At 42.6% G+C, this 15018-nt stretch overlaps 1 protein-coding gene across 4 annotated transcripts in view; it reads right to left on the bottom strand.

The window, feature by feature from the left end:
• Nucleotides 1-15018, bottom strand: part of arb2a (ARB2 cotranscriptional regulator A) — a 162964-nt gene that overhangs the window by 81825 nt on the left and 66121 nt on the right. For all 4 annotated transcript variants that reach the window (XM_028578595.1, XM_028578598.1, XM_028578596.1 and 1 more), the window contains exon 8: nt 4546-4665. In XM_028578595.1, the coding sequence (XP_028434396.1) occupies nt 4546-4665 (120 nt within the window). The remainder of the gene's footprint in view (nt 1-4545; nt 4666-15018) is intronic.

Genomic DNA, 15018 nt, shown 5'->3' with positions numbered 1-15018 from the left:
GCTGAAAACGGGCGAATCCCAACAAAGCTGGAAGTTGACGTCAACCTCCCAAAAACCGGAACCTTTGTCAGCCCATGGGTGTATTAAGAGAACGGTCACGCCCCAACATTTACATAGGCTACACAACTGACCTGATATCAGGTAATCTTCCGAATCTAGGTCGCGCAGATCTCTGCTATTCCATTACAAAATTCACTTCTGAAACTTTTTTATGCAAGAAATCAACTATGTAAGGCTCAAATATGGGCCGTTTTACGAAAATGGATGGCTAATTGCAAATTTTGTCCAACTGTGTGTCGGAATTCAGCTGCCGGTGCTGCCTGTGTTGCTGCCTCGCCGCCCGACCTGCCTTCCTTCGCACACCCTGACCTGCTCTGAGGTACTTGGAGCTCCGTCACGACTGGCAGCCCACAGCACTCCATACCCGCGCAAAGTCACCGGTTTTTGGATAATGGACTACTAATCTCTGGTGCTCTGACAGAGCTCCAGGGCCTGCAGCTCCCCTCTTCCTGCTAGCTAAATGCCCGGTGTGTGTGAGTGAGAGCACGGTCAGCGAGCTTGTTACGCCAGCAATCGGTTACCACAGGTTCCAGTTAATCTTTTAATGTGTGTAATTATAATGTGATGAGTTATTTAAACAAACGATTGGGGAAATAAACGCCGCTTGTCCGCGAGTCTCATTGATAGATCCTGCGGCTGGATGTAGCTCTATCAATGAGAGCTAGCTCCTCCTAGAATTCCTCTGAAATTCACAAATATTCATTAACTTGAAATCGGACACCGTTGTTAGCTTTATAAGACATTTAGGGAGATGTTGTATAAGTGGCGTGATGAAATTCAAACTGTAAATATACAGAAATTACGCCAGAAATGAAGCTAACTATCCGTGATTTGTAGCTAGCTACACATAGCTAGGATTGAAGGGACAGTCATAGCTAACGAAACCCCCCCACTGTTCACAAAAATTTATGAACTTGAAATCGGACACAGTTGTTAGCTTTATAAACACTTTAGGGAGATGTTGTATAAGTGGCGTGATGGAATTCAAACTGTAAATATACAGAAATTACGCCAAAAATGAAGCTAACTATCTGTGATTTGTAGCTAGCCACACATAGCTAGGATTGAAGGGACAGTCATAGATAACGAAACCCCTAATCTTCACAAAAATTAATTAACTTGAAATCGGACACCGTTGTTAGCTTTATAAGACCTTTAGAGATATGTTGTATAAGGGGCGTGACAAAATTCAAACTGTAAATATAGCTAGTTATGCTGACAGCCAGCCAAGATTAACTGGAACTGTTGTAAGAGATTGCTGGTGTAACAAGCTCGCTGACCGCGATATCACTCTCACACACGGGCCATTTAGCTAGCAGGAAGAGGGGAGCTGCAGACCCTGGAGCTCTGTCAGCGCAGCAGCGTTTGGTCCATTAACTCCAAAACGGTGACTTTGCGCGGGTATGGAGTGCTGTGGGCTGCAAGCCGTAACGGAGCTCAATTGAGCTCAGAGCAGGCCGGGGTGTGTAAAGGAAGGCAGGCCGTGCAGCGAGGCAGCAACACAGGCAGCACCGGCAGCTGAACTCCGACACACAGTCTTACCAAATTTGCAATAAGCCATCAATTTTCGTAAAACGTCCCATATTTGAGCTTTATATAGTTGATTTCTCGCTTAAAAAAGTCTCAGAAGTGAATTTAATAACGTAATAGCCCGACAAACAATGTATAACTTTGCAATGAGACCTGCTGTCGAGTCTCCCATGTGTTTCTATGTAGTTTGCTCAAACCAATCAGCGCGTAGCTCATTCTGAATATTCATGAGCACACCATATTTGGAAGAGAAGCTCTCCAAATAGAGCCATATTCACAGGGTAGTTAAGGGCCTAATAAAATAGCATTCGGGCAATTTTCACCCCAACCAATGTTACATACCCCATTAGGAGACCTTAAGGAACAGTGTAAAATACCCTATATACTCATTCTATCACCCCTTTAAAGTTACTGTATCACAATCTCAGGATCAAAACATTGTAATAAATAAAATGGTAGGACAGAGCTCAAAGACAGAGTGAGGTTTTATACCTTTTGAACAGAGATGGGAAGTAACAAAGTACAAAAACTTTGTTACTGTACTCAAGTAGATTTTTCAGATATTTTTACTTTACTATTTATTTTTGTGCCAACTTTTTACTTTTACTCCTTACATTTTTAACACGAATATTGATACTTTCTACTCCTTACATTTTACAAAATTGGCTCGTTACTTTAGTTTCAAATAATTTCAGTGGAGTTACCGTTATTATTTTGCGCGTCATCAATACCGAATTCAATCTTGGATGGGAATATACGTTGCACTTGACGCACCACTACAAGACGACCTGACAGATTCGGCGGCATTCATTTGCGTCAAATCATTGCGGCTTGATGGCAGTAACGTTAGCACATAGTAATATGGACGCCGACATGATGGAAATTGAAGAAAACGGAGATCCCAGAGATTCGGCGAGACAAGCGGCAAGACATTCCCAATCATCCTTGGCCTTATCTGAGAGAGATGTTTGAGATAGTAGCCATCAAGAATGACTCCTGGCGAATGTGCTGCAAATTGTGCCAACCCAAACTTCTTAATTAATGTCTGTTTAGTAATCCATATTTTATTCTTTATGTTCTTTCCAGAAGCCATATTTGAGCACACACACGTAGATTCCTTTAAATGTTAAGGGGAAGATTAAAAAAGAGAAACTGGATCTGTGAATTCTCACAGAATCACAATTGAATTCATATCTTGCTACTCAGTCAGAATCGTATTAACCTGGAGTCCCAGTCTCTGTCATAATAATTCATAAATGTGATGTTTTAGGCCTATTGGCAGACATCCATTTAAAATGTAGCCAATAGCATATAAAGAACCTTTTTTCCATGTCCACTGAAGTTTCTCAGCTTGCACTCTAGTAACATTTGTGTGGTCCAGGTAGCTTTGCATACAAAATGGTTGTCATTAGCAAGGCTACTTTTACTTTTATACTTTAAGTAAATTTCCAAGCCTGTACTTTGTTACTTGTACTTGAGTAAAGAAGTTAAATCAGTACTTCTACTTTTACCAGAGTATTTTTTAACACAATTATCTGTACTTTTACTTGAGTATGGGAAGTGAGTACTTTTGCCATCTCTGCTTTTGAAGCCCATTAACTACACAGTACATGAGTTTCCGTTGCTGTATATGTCACTAGTATACACATTAGATTTAGATTGGGTAATAAATCAAGCAGCAAGTAGGAAGCTAGCAGGGGACAATCATAAACTTCCCCACCATCAACCATGACTCTTAAATGCTACTCCGACCCATTAAGGAAAACTCACCCCGATGGTATTGGACTGTATCTGCACACTGAAGCTTTAGGCAACTCCAGTCATTAATAACTGAAGAGAAAGTTCAATTCAACTTTTTTTCATAGTGTTACAACAACAAATCACAACAGAAGTTATTTCAGGACACTTTACAGACTTTACCACGCTCTATAATTTACAGAGATCCAAACATTTCTGCCAAGAGCACTTAGTGCGGTGGCAGTGAGGAAAAAATCCCTTTTAACAGGTAGAAATCTCAAACAGAACTTGGCTCTAGGTGGGGGGCCATCTGCCCAACCAGTTGGGGGGAGGGATGGAGGGAGGGAGGGAGGGAGGGAGAGAAAGAGAGAGAGAGAGAGAGAGAGAGAGAGAGAGAGAGAGAGATGCACAGGGAAGTGATGATGCTGAATCCTACTAGGACATCACAGTAAACCAAAGTCTAGAAAATAAAGCATTAACCTCAGAAGCCTTCATACAGTACAATCCACAAAAGACACACTGTAGGCCCATTTCGCTGAAGGGTGCGGTTATAAAGTCAAGAGGCTGGCCAAACTTTTACTTGCACCCTCCCCTGTGCACCATTAATTGCTTCAAATCTACTTCCCTCCCACCATCTTTTAACCTTTCCACGGTCTCTTCAGGCTGGGTGTTCCACATGCTCTGCAGAAGATCTGGTTTAACAGTACCACTGTTGTTGCATTGCCATCCTTACATTTCTTTATCCAGCCCTCTCCTTTCCCCTGTTTCCCTCCTGTTCTTGATGTGTAGAGGAGGTGGATAGTGCCCAAGGACAAGGATGAACCAGATTGTTTACAGAAGCCGTACTTTTTCAAAGAAACTAAATGCTATTTATTTTTAATGGTTCCACCATGTTTCACACACTATCACTCTGCTGCCTGTCTCCCTGAGGTGACCCATGCTAGTACTGCTCTGCATGTTTGTATATACGCGTGTGCATGTCTGACAATATGCAGGGTTTGTTTGCATACTAACATGTTTTGGTGCATGTATGGGTGTTAGTATGTATAGTATCATTGCAAACGTGGCTTTTAGTCTATCAAACAGTTGGAATATGGAGCTTTTCCAACATTAAACCTATATGTGAGTGATTGTTCTGACAGGAGTGTATTGTGTGTCTCATTGCGTCTCTTTGTCGGTGGGAGGTAGGAAGGATAAGCAGAAAACTAAAACACTCACCAGCTCAACGAAAGACAGCCCCCCGTAGCTGTGGGCCATGATGAAGATATTCTTGGCTGCAGCTTTGGACACAAAGTGGTCCCACACATACAGCACGTGTTCCTCGGAGGAACCATTTTCCTGCAACACAAAAACTCTAATGTTATATCCATGACAAAAAAGACTGATGTAAATCTTATGAGCTTGAAGGCTGTCAACAAAACAAGGTGTTCAATAACAAAACATTTAAGATATGTGTCCATCCAATGAGAGTGGAGCTCAATGGAGTTATCAAAGTCTTTTAATTTAATGCTACATAATCAAAACCTGCACCCTGGGTTTAGCCAAAAAAGAAAGGTATAAAAGAGAAACTACAAAGTGGTGGCGGCCAGAGGGGATTCTATAAAGAGACACACTTCGGTAGATCAATAAGTCTTGCATATTGCAAATGCCCTAAATGTAAAACTCAATAGGCTCGGTGACGTAACGTTTAAATCTTAATTTGTACCCCGTTGCTGAATCGAAGACCCATCTATACACCAGTAGAAGCATAATGGGAAGACACTAGGGGAAGGTCAAAGGAAAAAACAACAGAGAGGAGATACACATGCATATACAAAACGGCACAGTTTTGCACCCACGCACACAATCACAAATGAATACCGCTACGTATGTTCTCACTCTCATCTGCATGCACACAATCTCTCTCACACACACACACACACACACACACACACACACACACACACACACACACACACACACACACACACACACACACACACACACACACACACACACACACACACACACACACACACACACACACACACACACACACACCATGTTTAATTAACCGGAGATGTAAGCGCTTATCCAGGGCTGGAAAGAACAATAGCAAAAGTACAGGCGAGAAAAGGGCATCCATTAATGAACTTGTGACATTGATTCTAGACTTTGATTTCCTATCAAACTGTCTGGTTCACAATAGAAATCAGCAACACATTCCCACAAGAGGTTGCACTACACGTGGAGCTTTGTCGACTAGAAACACCTGTATCCTTAGATCACAACACTATGCTGTATTTAGCACAATACTGGACGCAAACACGCTATCCATATACGCACACACTCGTTTTAAATAGCATACATACAGTATGTATATAAAAAGGAATATCTCGAAATAAACAAACACATGGCCTACAGAGAATGGAAGCACGTTCTGTTAATTGAGTGTTATAATGTTCCATGTAACTCCAAAACAAATAATTAGTAATATGAGATAAAGGACAGAGGAGGTGTCTTAAGAGACTCTTCTGTGATTTTCCATAAATGTGTTTGCATTTAACAAATTAAGACCGTATACAGTATAATCACAGAAAGATAATTAGACTACTTTAAGGTTCGCTCTCCTAAAGGTGGTAATTGAGGAGATAGTGTAGAACACACACGCGCTACATAACATATGGTTGAAACTTTACCTTTTTAGTAAAGGAAGTATGGTAGCTTTGACTTGATGAGATGTTTTTGCTTGTGCATATCTGTGTGTACAGGTTTGTGTGCAGGTATGTGTGCACTTTCACTATTTGATGATGTGCTGCTGTGTGTTTTTGTTGCTGTGTTTGTCTAGAGGTAAATTAACCTGTCAGAGTGTTTGTGTTTACTGCTAGATTAGCATGAGGGGGTTGTAGTGTCAGCACCCGCCTCCATTCACAGAGTGTGATGCAAGAGTGGGCAACTCTGCTCCGCCCTGCCCTTTTGCCATCAGTGCTCTGCTCGTGTGTGTGTGTGTGTGTGTGTGTGTGTGTGTGTGTTATCCTACGTGCATGGAAGGGCCGGCTGAAGCAGAGTTGTCTGTCTGAAAGGATGTGACATCAAAGTCCTTTGAAGTCTACCTACTCTCTCCTCCGCCATTTCACCCTTCATCTGTGAAGCCCATTTCATTAGCCTGCCTCCCTTCCTCAGTCCTTCCGTCTCTTCTACCTTCTTTTTTCTCCTCACCTGTTCTGCTCCAAACTCTTTTGTCCACCTTTCAACCACCCTTCAATAATAATGCCTGACATGGAAACATTAGGCAGGGTTTGCTACTGTGCGTAGCACGTGTGTGTGTGTGTGTGTGTGTGTGTGTGTGTGTGTGTGTGTGTGTGTGTGTGTGTGTGTGTGTGCGCGCGCTAATGCCAACATTGCTAATATCAACTGACTGCAGACAAAACAATATTACTTTATAGCCAACATGATGACAACAAGCAAAGTTTTTATTTATTTTTTACACTATGAATAATAATAATAATAATAATAATAATAATAATAATCTTAGGAAACATATTGCACAGTTGATGTCTTCATGGTGGCAAATAAGTCTACCTGTGCTTATGACTCTATCCTCCAACATACACACAACACATATTTTTGCCTACACCCTCAGCGGCAGGCAACAGAATGACTGACTACCTGGCATGGCAGTGAAGTGAATTATCTAAACAGCATTTGCATACCGTTGCAATTATTTCCTGGGGTTAATTAGCTGCAGTGGAGCACACTGCCCTGCGAGACTGGCTTCCTGTCACCAGCTCTCACATAGTATCTTAGCTTATTTATTTATATTCCACAGATTCCCCGAACTGTGTGTGTGTATATTTGTTTGTGTGTGTGTGTGTGTGTGTGTGTGTGTGTGTGTGTATGTGTGTGTGTGTGTGTGTGTGTGTGTGTGTGCGCGCATCTGCCAGCACTGTCAGAATAGCGTCCCAACTGCACACCTGTTGCCAACATCCTTCACCAATGACTGTCAAGGGACATTTAAGGGTGTGTGCAGTTTGTGTGTGTAGATATATAGTGATCCATACTGTCCCCTCAGGGAATATAAAATATGAATCAGCGCCTAGATAGTCTCAGGACCAGAAAGTCTCTAGATGCTGACAGCTAACTATTATCAAAAAGAAATACAAAAAAAGGCAGAGAGAAAGTAGACAAAGAGAGAGAGAGAGAGAGAGAGAGAGAGAGAGAGAGAGAGAGAGAGAGAGAGAGAGAGAGAGAGAGAGCCATACATATTATGGAGGGTATACAGTGTTTGTCTGAAGGAGACAGTAGTCTATGGGAAGAGTTTGACAGGCTCTCTCAGCTCTGGAATAAGAATTTATAAACATCAATACAAAGTCTTTCTGAGTGATCACCTTTATCTGAAACATTTCTTCCCTCTTCCAGGACGACAATGCCCCCATCTACAGGGCACGAGGGGTTCATTGAATGGTTTGAGGAGTATGAAAATGATGTGAAACATATACTATGGCCTTCGCAGTCACCAGAGCTCAACCCAATTAAACACCTACGGGAGACCGACGTGCTATGCCTGGCCCACACTAAAAGATTTTTCAAATCTTGAAAGATGCTGAAAATGCGAGTGACCCCACACATGACGACACGTAATGATAGATTTAACAGTTGTGTTACTATAGAGTGTGGAGAGCAATGATTTGGCCAGAAGAGTACACCACACACTAACATTGACATCCATTGACAGACAACGAGTCATGAATTTCAAAACAGGAAATCTTGCGCGATCAAATGTGACATTAGAGTATATACAAACATGGCGACGACGGAAGAGCTGCACTGTCTGGGCTGGGCTTCTGCGGGAGATCAGTGCTCACATGGAGGTTACCCACTGATAATGCTCTACCCCAGAAGCCAGGACTCCCCGGTAAGTTTGAGCTAACCTTCTGAGCAAATCAAGGGATGTAAAAACAATAACATACAGTACATACCTCACACAAAAGGAAAATCTGGCAAGATAATGTTTAGAAACATAAAATAAATCGGGGCTTTGCTGACAATTGTCGAGAGGGGGAAATCAGGCCCAAAATCGGCTTGATTCTCGTGTGGTGTGTACCCCGCGTTAGGTTACATCCACACTACTACGTTTAATATCTTTTGCTACGTTTATGCTTTGCGTCAACAATACTACAGCGTTTCCGAGCCCCTAAAACGGAGACATCTGGAAACACTGCTAACTCTGTTTTGGTTTTGAGAACTCCCTGTTGTGTTGTAGTCTTGACGGGCAGAAACCCTTTGGAAACCCTTTGGAAACCCTTTGGAAACGACAATGCACATCAGTTGGTCTTATTGGTTAAGTAGGCTAACATACCTTTCAGTAAAAGTTCCACCTTGTCGTCGGTCCAAGCAAATAAATCTCTGGTCTCACTTTTTGTCATTGTTCTTTCTCCAAAGTATTTTGGTGTTCCATCCCTCCAGCAGAGTTCCAGAGACTTGTAGAATCAATGCCAAGGCACATTGAAGCTGTTCTGGCAGCACATGATGGCCCAACACCTTACTAAGACACTTTTGGTTGGGGTTTCCTTTAATTTGTCGCCTGTCTGTATGTATATATATATATATATATATATATATATATATATATATATATATATATATATATATATATATATATATATATATATATATATATATATATATATATATATATATACACACACACACATACACACACACACACACACACACACACACACACACACACACACACACACACACACACACACACACACACACAACCCCATAGACTGCAGTGAGTCAACTAACCAAAATGTGTTTTTAGCCAAGTTCCTGCTTCCCAATCAACAGAACTCTGATGATGTGTTATAACTTACGTCCCCATCAAAACGACTAGACAACCTGCTACACGACATTGAGCATGACTATCTACTCCACTTTTAGTCCATAAGTGGTTCCAACTGTTACTCATTTGTTTGAATGTGTTTGCCTTCCAATTGTCTAGTTTCAAGAATTTGTTCGATTTAGTTCTTTCCATTACTTACGAAATAACTCACACTCCTTGCCAAAACCACACATAATTGCATGCACACAGGTACAAACACGTACACACACACACACACACACACACACACACACACACACACACACACACACACACACACACACACACACACACACACACACACACACACACACACACACACACACACACACACACACACGTTTCTTCAAAGGTTGTCCGGTCCAATACTTGCCCTGTGTTTATTCACCATAATTAGAAGCAGGGAGAGGAAAGTGGAGGAGAGCAGCCAGAATAACAGCCTCAACGCCAACACAAACCCGGTGTCTGACCAACACAGGAAACAATGAATCTAACAACATCAACGCACTCTGACAAACAACCACTTCAGACCTCCCTGCACCTCCCTTCTTCTTCTTCTCCTCCTTCTCCTCCTCCTCCTCCTCCTCCTCATCCAAAACACATGGGACCTCAGAAAACTTCTGAGGAAGCTGGAAATTCAAGTTGGGAGATGGTGAGCAGTGTGGACCGGAAGGAATCTAGTGGATAAGAGCCATTATACTTTTTACACTAAGAAACTTTTCACTGGGAGCCAGAAGTGTCAGGACAGTGTCACGGCATCCCTAAACAACTTTATTGGGTTTGGACTTTTTCGCTTGGGCAGTGCTGGTTTAAACCTTGCAAAAATGCCAAGTATTTTGAGGCGGTTAGAGTGAGAGCTGAAGTAAAATTATTTTATAATATTATAAAAGTATTACAAACATATCACAACAATATCATTTGAGAGTTCTTTCCTGCAAAGGAAGAGGTAGAAACACATGACACAAATTACACCAGAGCTTTTTTTCACACACACACACACACACACACACACAAACTGACTGGCTGACCAATCTCTCTCAATCTCTCAGTCGCTCTCAGGGCACACGCTGGGTAAACCCACCTGCAGCCCCAGTCATTATACTCTTTAATAGGCCCTGATCAGCACAGAACAGGATTGTTTTCATTTGGCCTAATGATTCAATATTTAATAAGCAATGTACATAATTACATGTTTGGTGTTAGCAAAAAGGTTATTAGAGTAAGTAAGTTTGTGTTTGTGCGCGTGATTGTGCACATGTCTCTGTGCATGTAATTAAAAAGGGGACCTCAACAACACCTGTTTGCAATTGCATTCTAATCAATGTCTGGGACGTGTACTGCTTCGCCATCTCTTTTTCTTTTTTTTTTGTTTCCATCTTTGTTTCTTTCTTTACTCTCTTTTTAAGGCCGACAGAGAGCTGAAGTTAGCTAGAAGCTGTCTGGGAGCTGATGGGTCTGCTAGAGTGGGGGGAAAGGAAGGTATGGAGCAAATTAGCGGCAGAGATGGGAAAATAATGACTGTGGCATTGTGGGTAATTAGCAGGTATAGTACCTATGGAGAGTTGGGAATATAATGATGTGAGAAAGAGACGGGGGGAAAGCGAGAACGAGGTGAAAAACGTGTGCAAGACTAACAAGAGGGGGAAAACTGTGTGTAAGAGAGTGAGAGAGAGAAATGAATGTGTAGGTGTGTTATTCGGCTTTGCAATGAAGGGATATACAGTATAAGGAGAGAGAAAGTGAGGGAGAGAGAGAGAGAGAGGGAGCCAGGGAAAGGAGAAAAACTATTGCGTCCATGTCATCCCACGTGCAGATTAGCGTGCTCAGACTGTATACAATGAAATAGCATGACCTTGCTGGGGTCAGTCTGCTCTGACAATATTTGCCAGGGCATTGTTTCAAATCAATAACTCATTAACAAAGTACAAAGGAAGTTGCTGTGGGTTTGTGAGATTCTTTATTAGAAAGGAGCGGCTGCGGGCCAGAAAGGTCATTGCTGTGACATTATGGCTAGCCTCGTGCTGCCGCCCGAATTGTCAGGTGAAATTACTGCTAGCCATTAATTGACATAAGGCAAAGGAGAGCGGGGAGGCAGACAAGGCAGTGTTTGTTCCAGGATGACCCTGAGGTGCTGTGTTTGTGTGTATGTGCGTGTGTGTATGTCTTTATTCGGGTCAGCCTGTATCCACAACAGGGTTGTGTGCAGAGAGAGAAAGAGAAGGAGAGAGAGCCTTAGTGGGTGGGGAGGTGCAAGGGAGGGCAGGATGGATGTGTTTGATGGTTGACCTGACTAGAAGATTGGGAGCAGGGATCTGAGACCAGCTACAATGGTTCTGCCTTGAGCAAACACACAAACACACAGGTATGTGTACACACACAGATGCTACGGACTACACATAACACATATCCAGATATGCTCATGCAAACACTAACAAGCACATTGTCTAACAGACTCACTCCCATTTAAAACTTTGAGAAGTCGAACGCATTCATTGTTAAACTAAATTCAAAGACGAGAAGATAAACCGGAATTTAAAACGTCCCACACACGACAGTGTGCTTGTACGGTGGCCTTAAACATGAAACTTAGCTCCTAAGGACAGATACACATGCACCCAGGTCAAAGTTATTTCTCTTTCACGCTCACACAGAAATAACACACCCAAATACAAAGATGGCATCTAGCCAATTTGTTCTCTGCAGCAAGCAGGTGAGCTGCCCTCTAGCCCTGGTTATTGCCCTCTCCTCTGACCAAGTTCAGAGGTTAATCAAGTCCCTACCTGTCCTTGGATATGCTGAGCCTTACTTCTTGGCACAACCACAGGTCATAGGTCAAATAAACCCTGTCTGTATAATTGCTTGTGGGCCACAGACTGGGGCAAAGGGGTGAAGGTGACAAAGAGCAAAAAGCTAGTCCCATAGAGAAACACTGTAGCGCCATGTCAAATACAATTACCTGTGTGTGTGTGTGTGTGTGTGTGTGTGTGTGTGTGTGTGTGTGTGTGTGTGTGTGTGTGTGTGTGTGTGTGTGTGTGTGTGCTTGTATGTCCATGTCTTAATGTTTATAATCAAGTTTTGGTGCGAGTGTGTATAAGCGTGTGTGCTTTAGTGAATCCTCAGGACGTTTTGTAATACAGTGTGAACATGGGGGAACAGGACATCATCTGCTAAACACAGACAAGGACAAGGATCTCAGCCAGCCCCTGTGGACAGCTGCAGCTGGGAATAATGGGTCTTGGAGAGGCAGGGCCTAAATAATGTATGCTCCTTCCTTTAGGAAACACACTCTGTACAATCCACAACAGTCAGACCAGTATGAGACAGTACAAGACATCTGTTACCAAGAAATTGGGGACCACAATACTCCACAGAGTCCTGCATCATGCAAAATGCCATTGTACATGGAATAAGGACAATAAAGATCATTCTGATTTTGATCTGCACTGAAGATAGAAAAAAGTAAAGGTATGATATGCAAAACAAAACCCCCAAAATACAATCACATAAAAGAGTGTCTTACATCGACTCTAACCAGAGTGACGGGTAAGAAAAAAAAAACAATGCCTTGAGTGGAAACACAAGCACACTGAAGAGCCCCAATATTTCCCTGCATTTTGGTACGATTGTGACAAATGAATCATTGTAAAGAAAAGTAGAGAGATATTAAAATCAAAATGCTATTGGAGTGAGGGCCTCTCTATCTATTTCTCCCTCTCTCTCTCTCTCTCTCCGTCTCTCTCTCTCTGAACATCATACATGGTGAGATGCTAAAAGGAACAGCATAAAAAAAACGAGAGAGAGAGAAAAGTATTCCAGTCATTTATAAAAATAAATGGTGCTTAAAGAAAGGCGAAGCTCTGTTTTTTGTCCCCTTTGCTCTTTTTTTCCCCTTCTTCTTTCCAGGGCCTGCTGGCCTAATCCCAGCCAGCCAGCCTTGAGTGAACTCTTTGGAAGCTTCTTAAGCCCATGAATGTGCCTTTTGTTCCTGCCATTCCTCCGCTTGGCTGACAGAAAATAGCTAACTGGATTACTGCTAAAATTCAGAGTAAAGTGAACTCCCAAACTTCTATATGGCAAAGTGCTAAGAGAGCGCCCTCCCCCGCCCCACCCCTCCACTATCCTCATCAGCATCCCTCCGATCAGACTTTCTATCCTTCCATCCCTCCCTCTGTCCTCTCTTTCTCTATCCCTCCTCCACCAACATCCCCCTAAACATGGCCCAGTTGTGTGTGATCTGGAGGAGAGGAGAGGGATTAGATAAGGTTGAGAGGTTGCACACTATGAACCCAAGGCTAAAAAGTAAGAATCCTAAAAGCAGTTAAGAGCTTATTAATGTGTGTAAGGAAGCGTATTAATCAACTCAACTCTATCAGAGGGCTGTGTGTGTGTGTGTGTGTGTGTGTGTGTGTGTGTGTGTGTGTGTGTGTGTGTGTGTGTGTGTGTGTGTGTGTGTGTGTCAGTGATTCAATGTAGTAAAATAGTAAAATGTACAATGTAAATTAAGGTGGTAAAGACACGTGATAATTTAAGTTGATGGTGTTTATTCAATTTCATTATATATCGAGGAGTAGAGGTATATACTGAAGTGTCTGTTTTTCTGAATGGCTGTGTGCAGGTGGTCTGGCAGCTCAGCGGGAGTTAGAGTGTAAGGTTAGTGAATAAAAAAAAGGTGTGTGTGTGTGTGTGTGTGTGTGTGTGTGTGTGTGTGTGTGTGTGTGTGTGTGTGTGTGTGTGTGTGTGTGTGTGTGTGTGTGTGTGTGTGTGTGTGTGTGCCCGTGTCTTGGGTGAGTGCTGTGAAAAAGATGAAAACAGCCCCACTAAAGAGGTTTGATTTGATCAGCCACCCACCCTCACTAACAGAGGTAAAGTAGAAGGATACACACACACACACACACACACTCACTCACATACACACACACACACTCACACACACACACACACACACACACACACACACACACACACACACACACACACACACACACACACACACACACACACACACACACACACACACACACACACACACACACACACACACACACACGTCAAAACCTTAGTTCTTTTTCCACCTCCTTTACTCTTTTGTCTGTCGGCATGTGTGTGCCTTTGCATTTCTGCCTGTGTGTTTATGTGCGTGCTTGTATGAGTGTGTGCGCGTGTGTGTGACAGCTTACTCTGGGGCGGACAGAGGCAGAGCAGTGGAGAGTAAAGCAGCGCAGGAGAAGGCGTGGACGATAGAGGCGAGGTCATACACACCAACATCCTGCTGACTTCTGGGTCAAAGGTCAAAATTCAAGGGGCACCAACACAGAGCCAACCTGCTTACTCATTAATCGTTATCCCGAGTCTTGCAATCCCTGCATCTAAGGACAAGTGTGTTTGGCTGAAAAATCTAAACCTTCTACATGACCCCTATTTTCTGGTTAATGAGGATCATTTTGTATTAGCCTGCTGGTCTGAAAAAACAGACACAGAAAGCGTTTTAATTTTAATCCATCTCTCTGTCTAAAATGCCACAACACTGGATACTGCGCTGGTATGGACTGCAAAATCAATTATCAATTTTCTATCTTATATTAAGCAGAAAAGTGACTTGACATGACACCAGCCGGGTGTGGTATTTTCCCCAGTTACTCATTATGATGTTTGTCCTGATCTAATGGAGTTGTGAAAAGTCAAGACTGTTACTCCACAGTATTTCCAAAAAACTGCAGTCTCAAAAAGACACACCAGTGCTGCATACCGCCCTTGTCTCAATGCATCTGACCCTGTCCAGCATGCATTATGCAGGCATGGGGAAAGCGAGCAGAGCCCAATAT

Source organism: Perca flavescens, chromosome 5 (genome assembly GCF_004354835.1).
Source record: "Perca flavescens isolate YP-PL-M2 chromosome 5, PFLA_1.0, whole genome shotgun sequence".
NCBI lineage: Eukaryota > Metazoa > Chordata > Actinopteri > Perciformes > Percidae > Perca > Perca flavescens.
The sequence above is the reverse complement of the archived record's forward strand: the minus strand, read 5'-3'. Positions and strand labels throughout refer to the sequence as shown.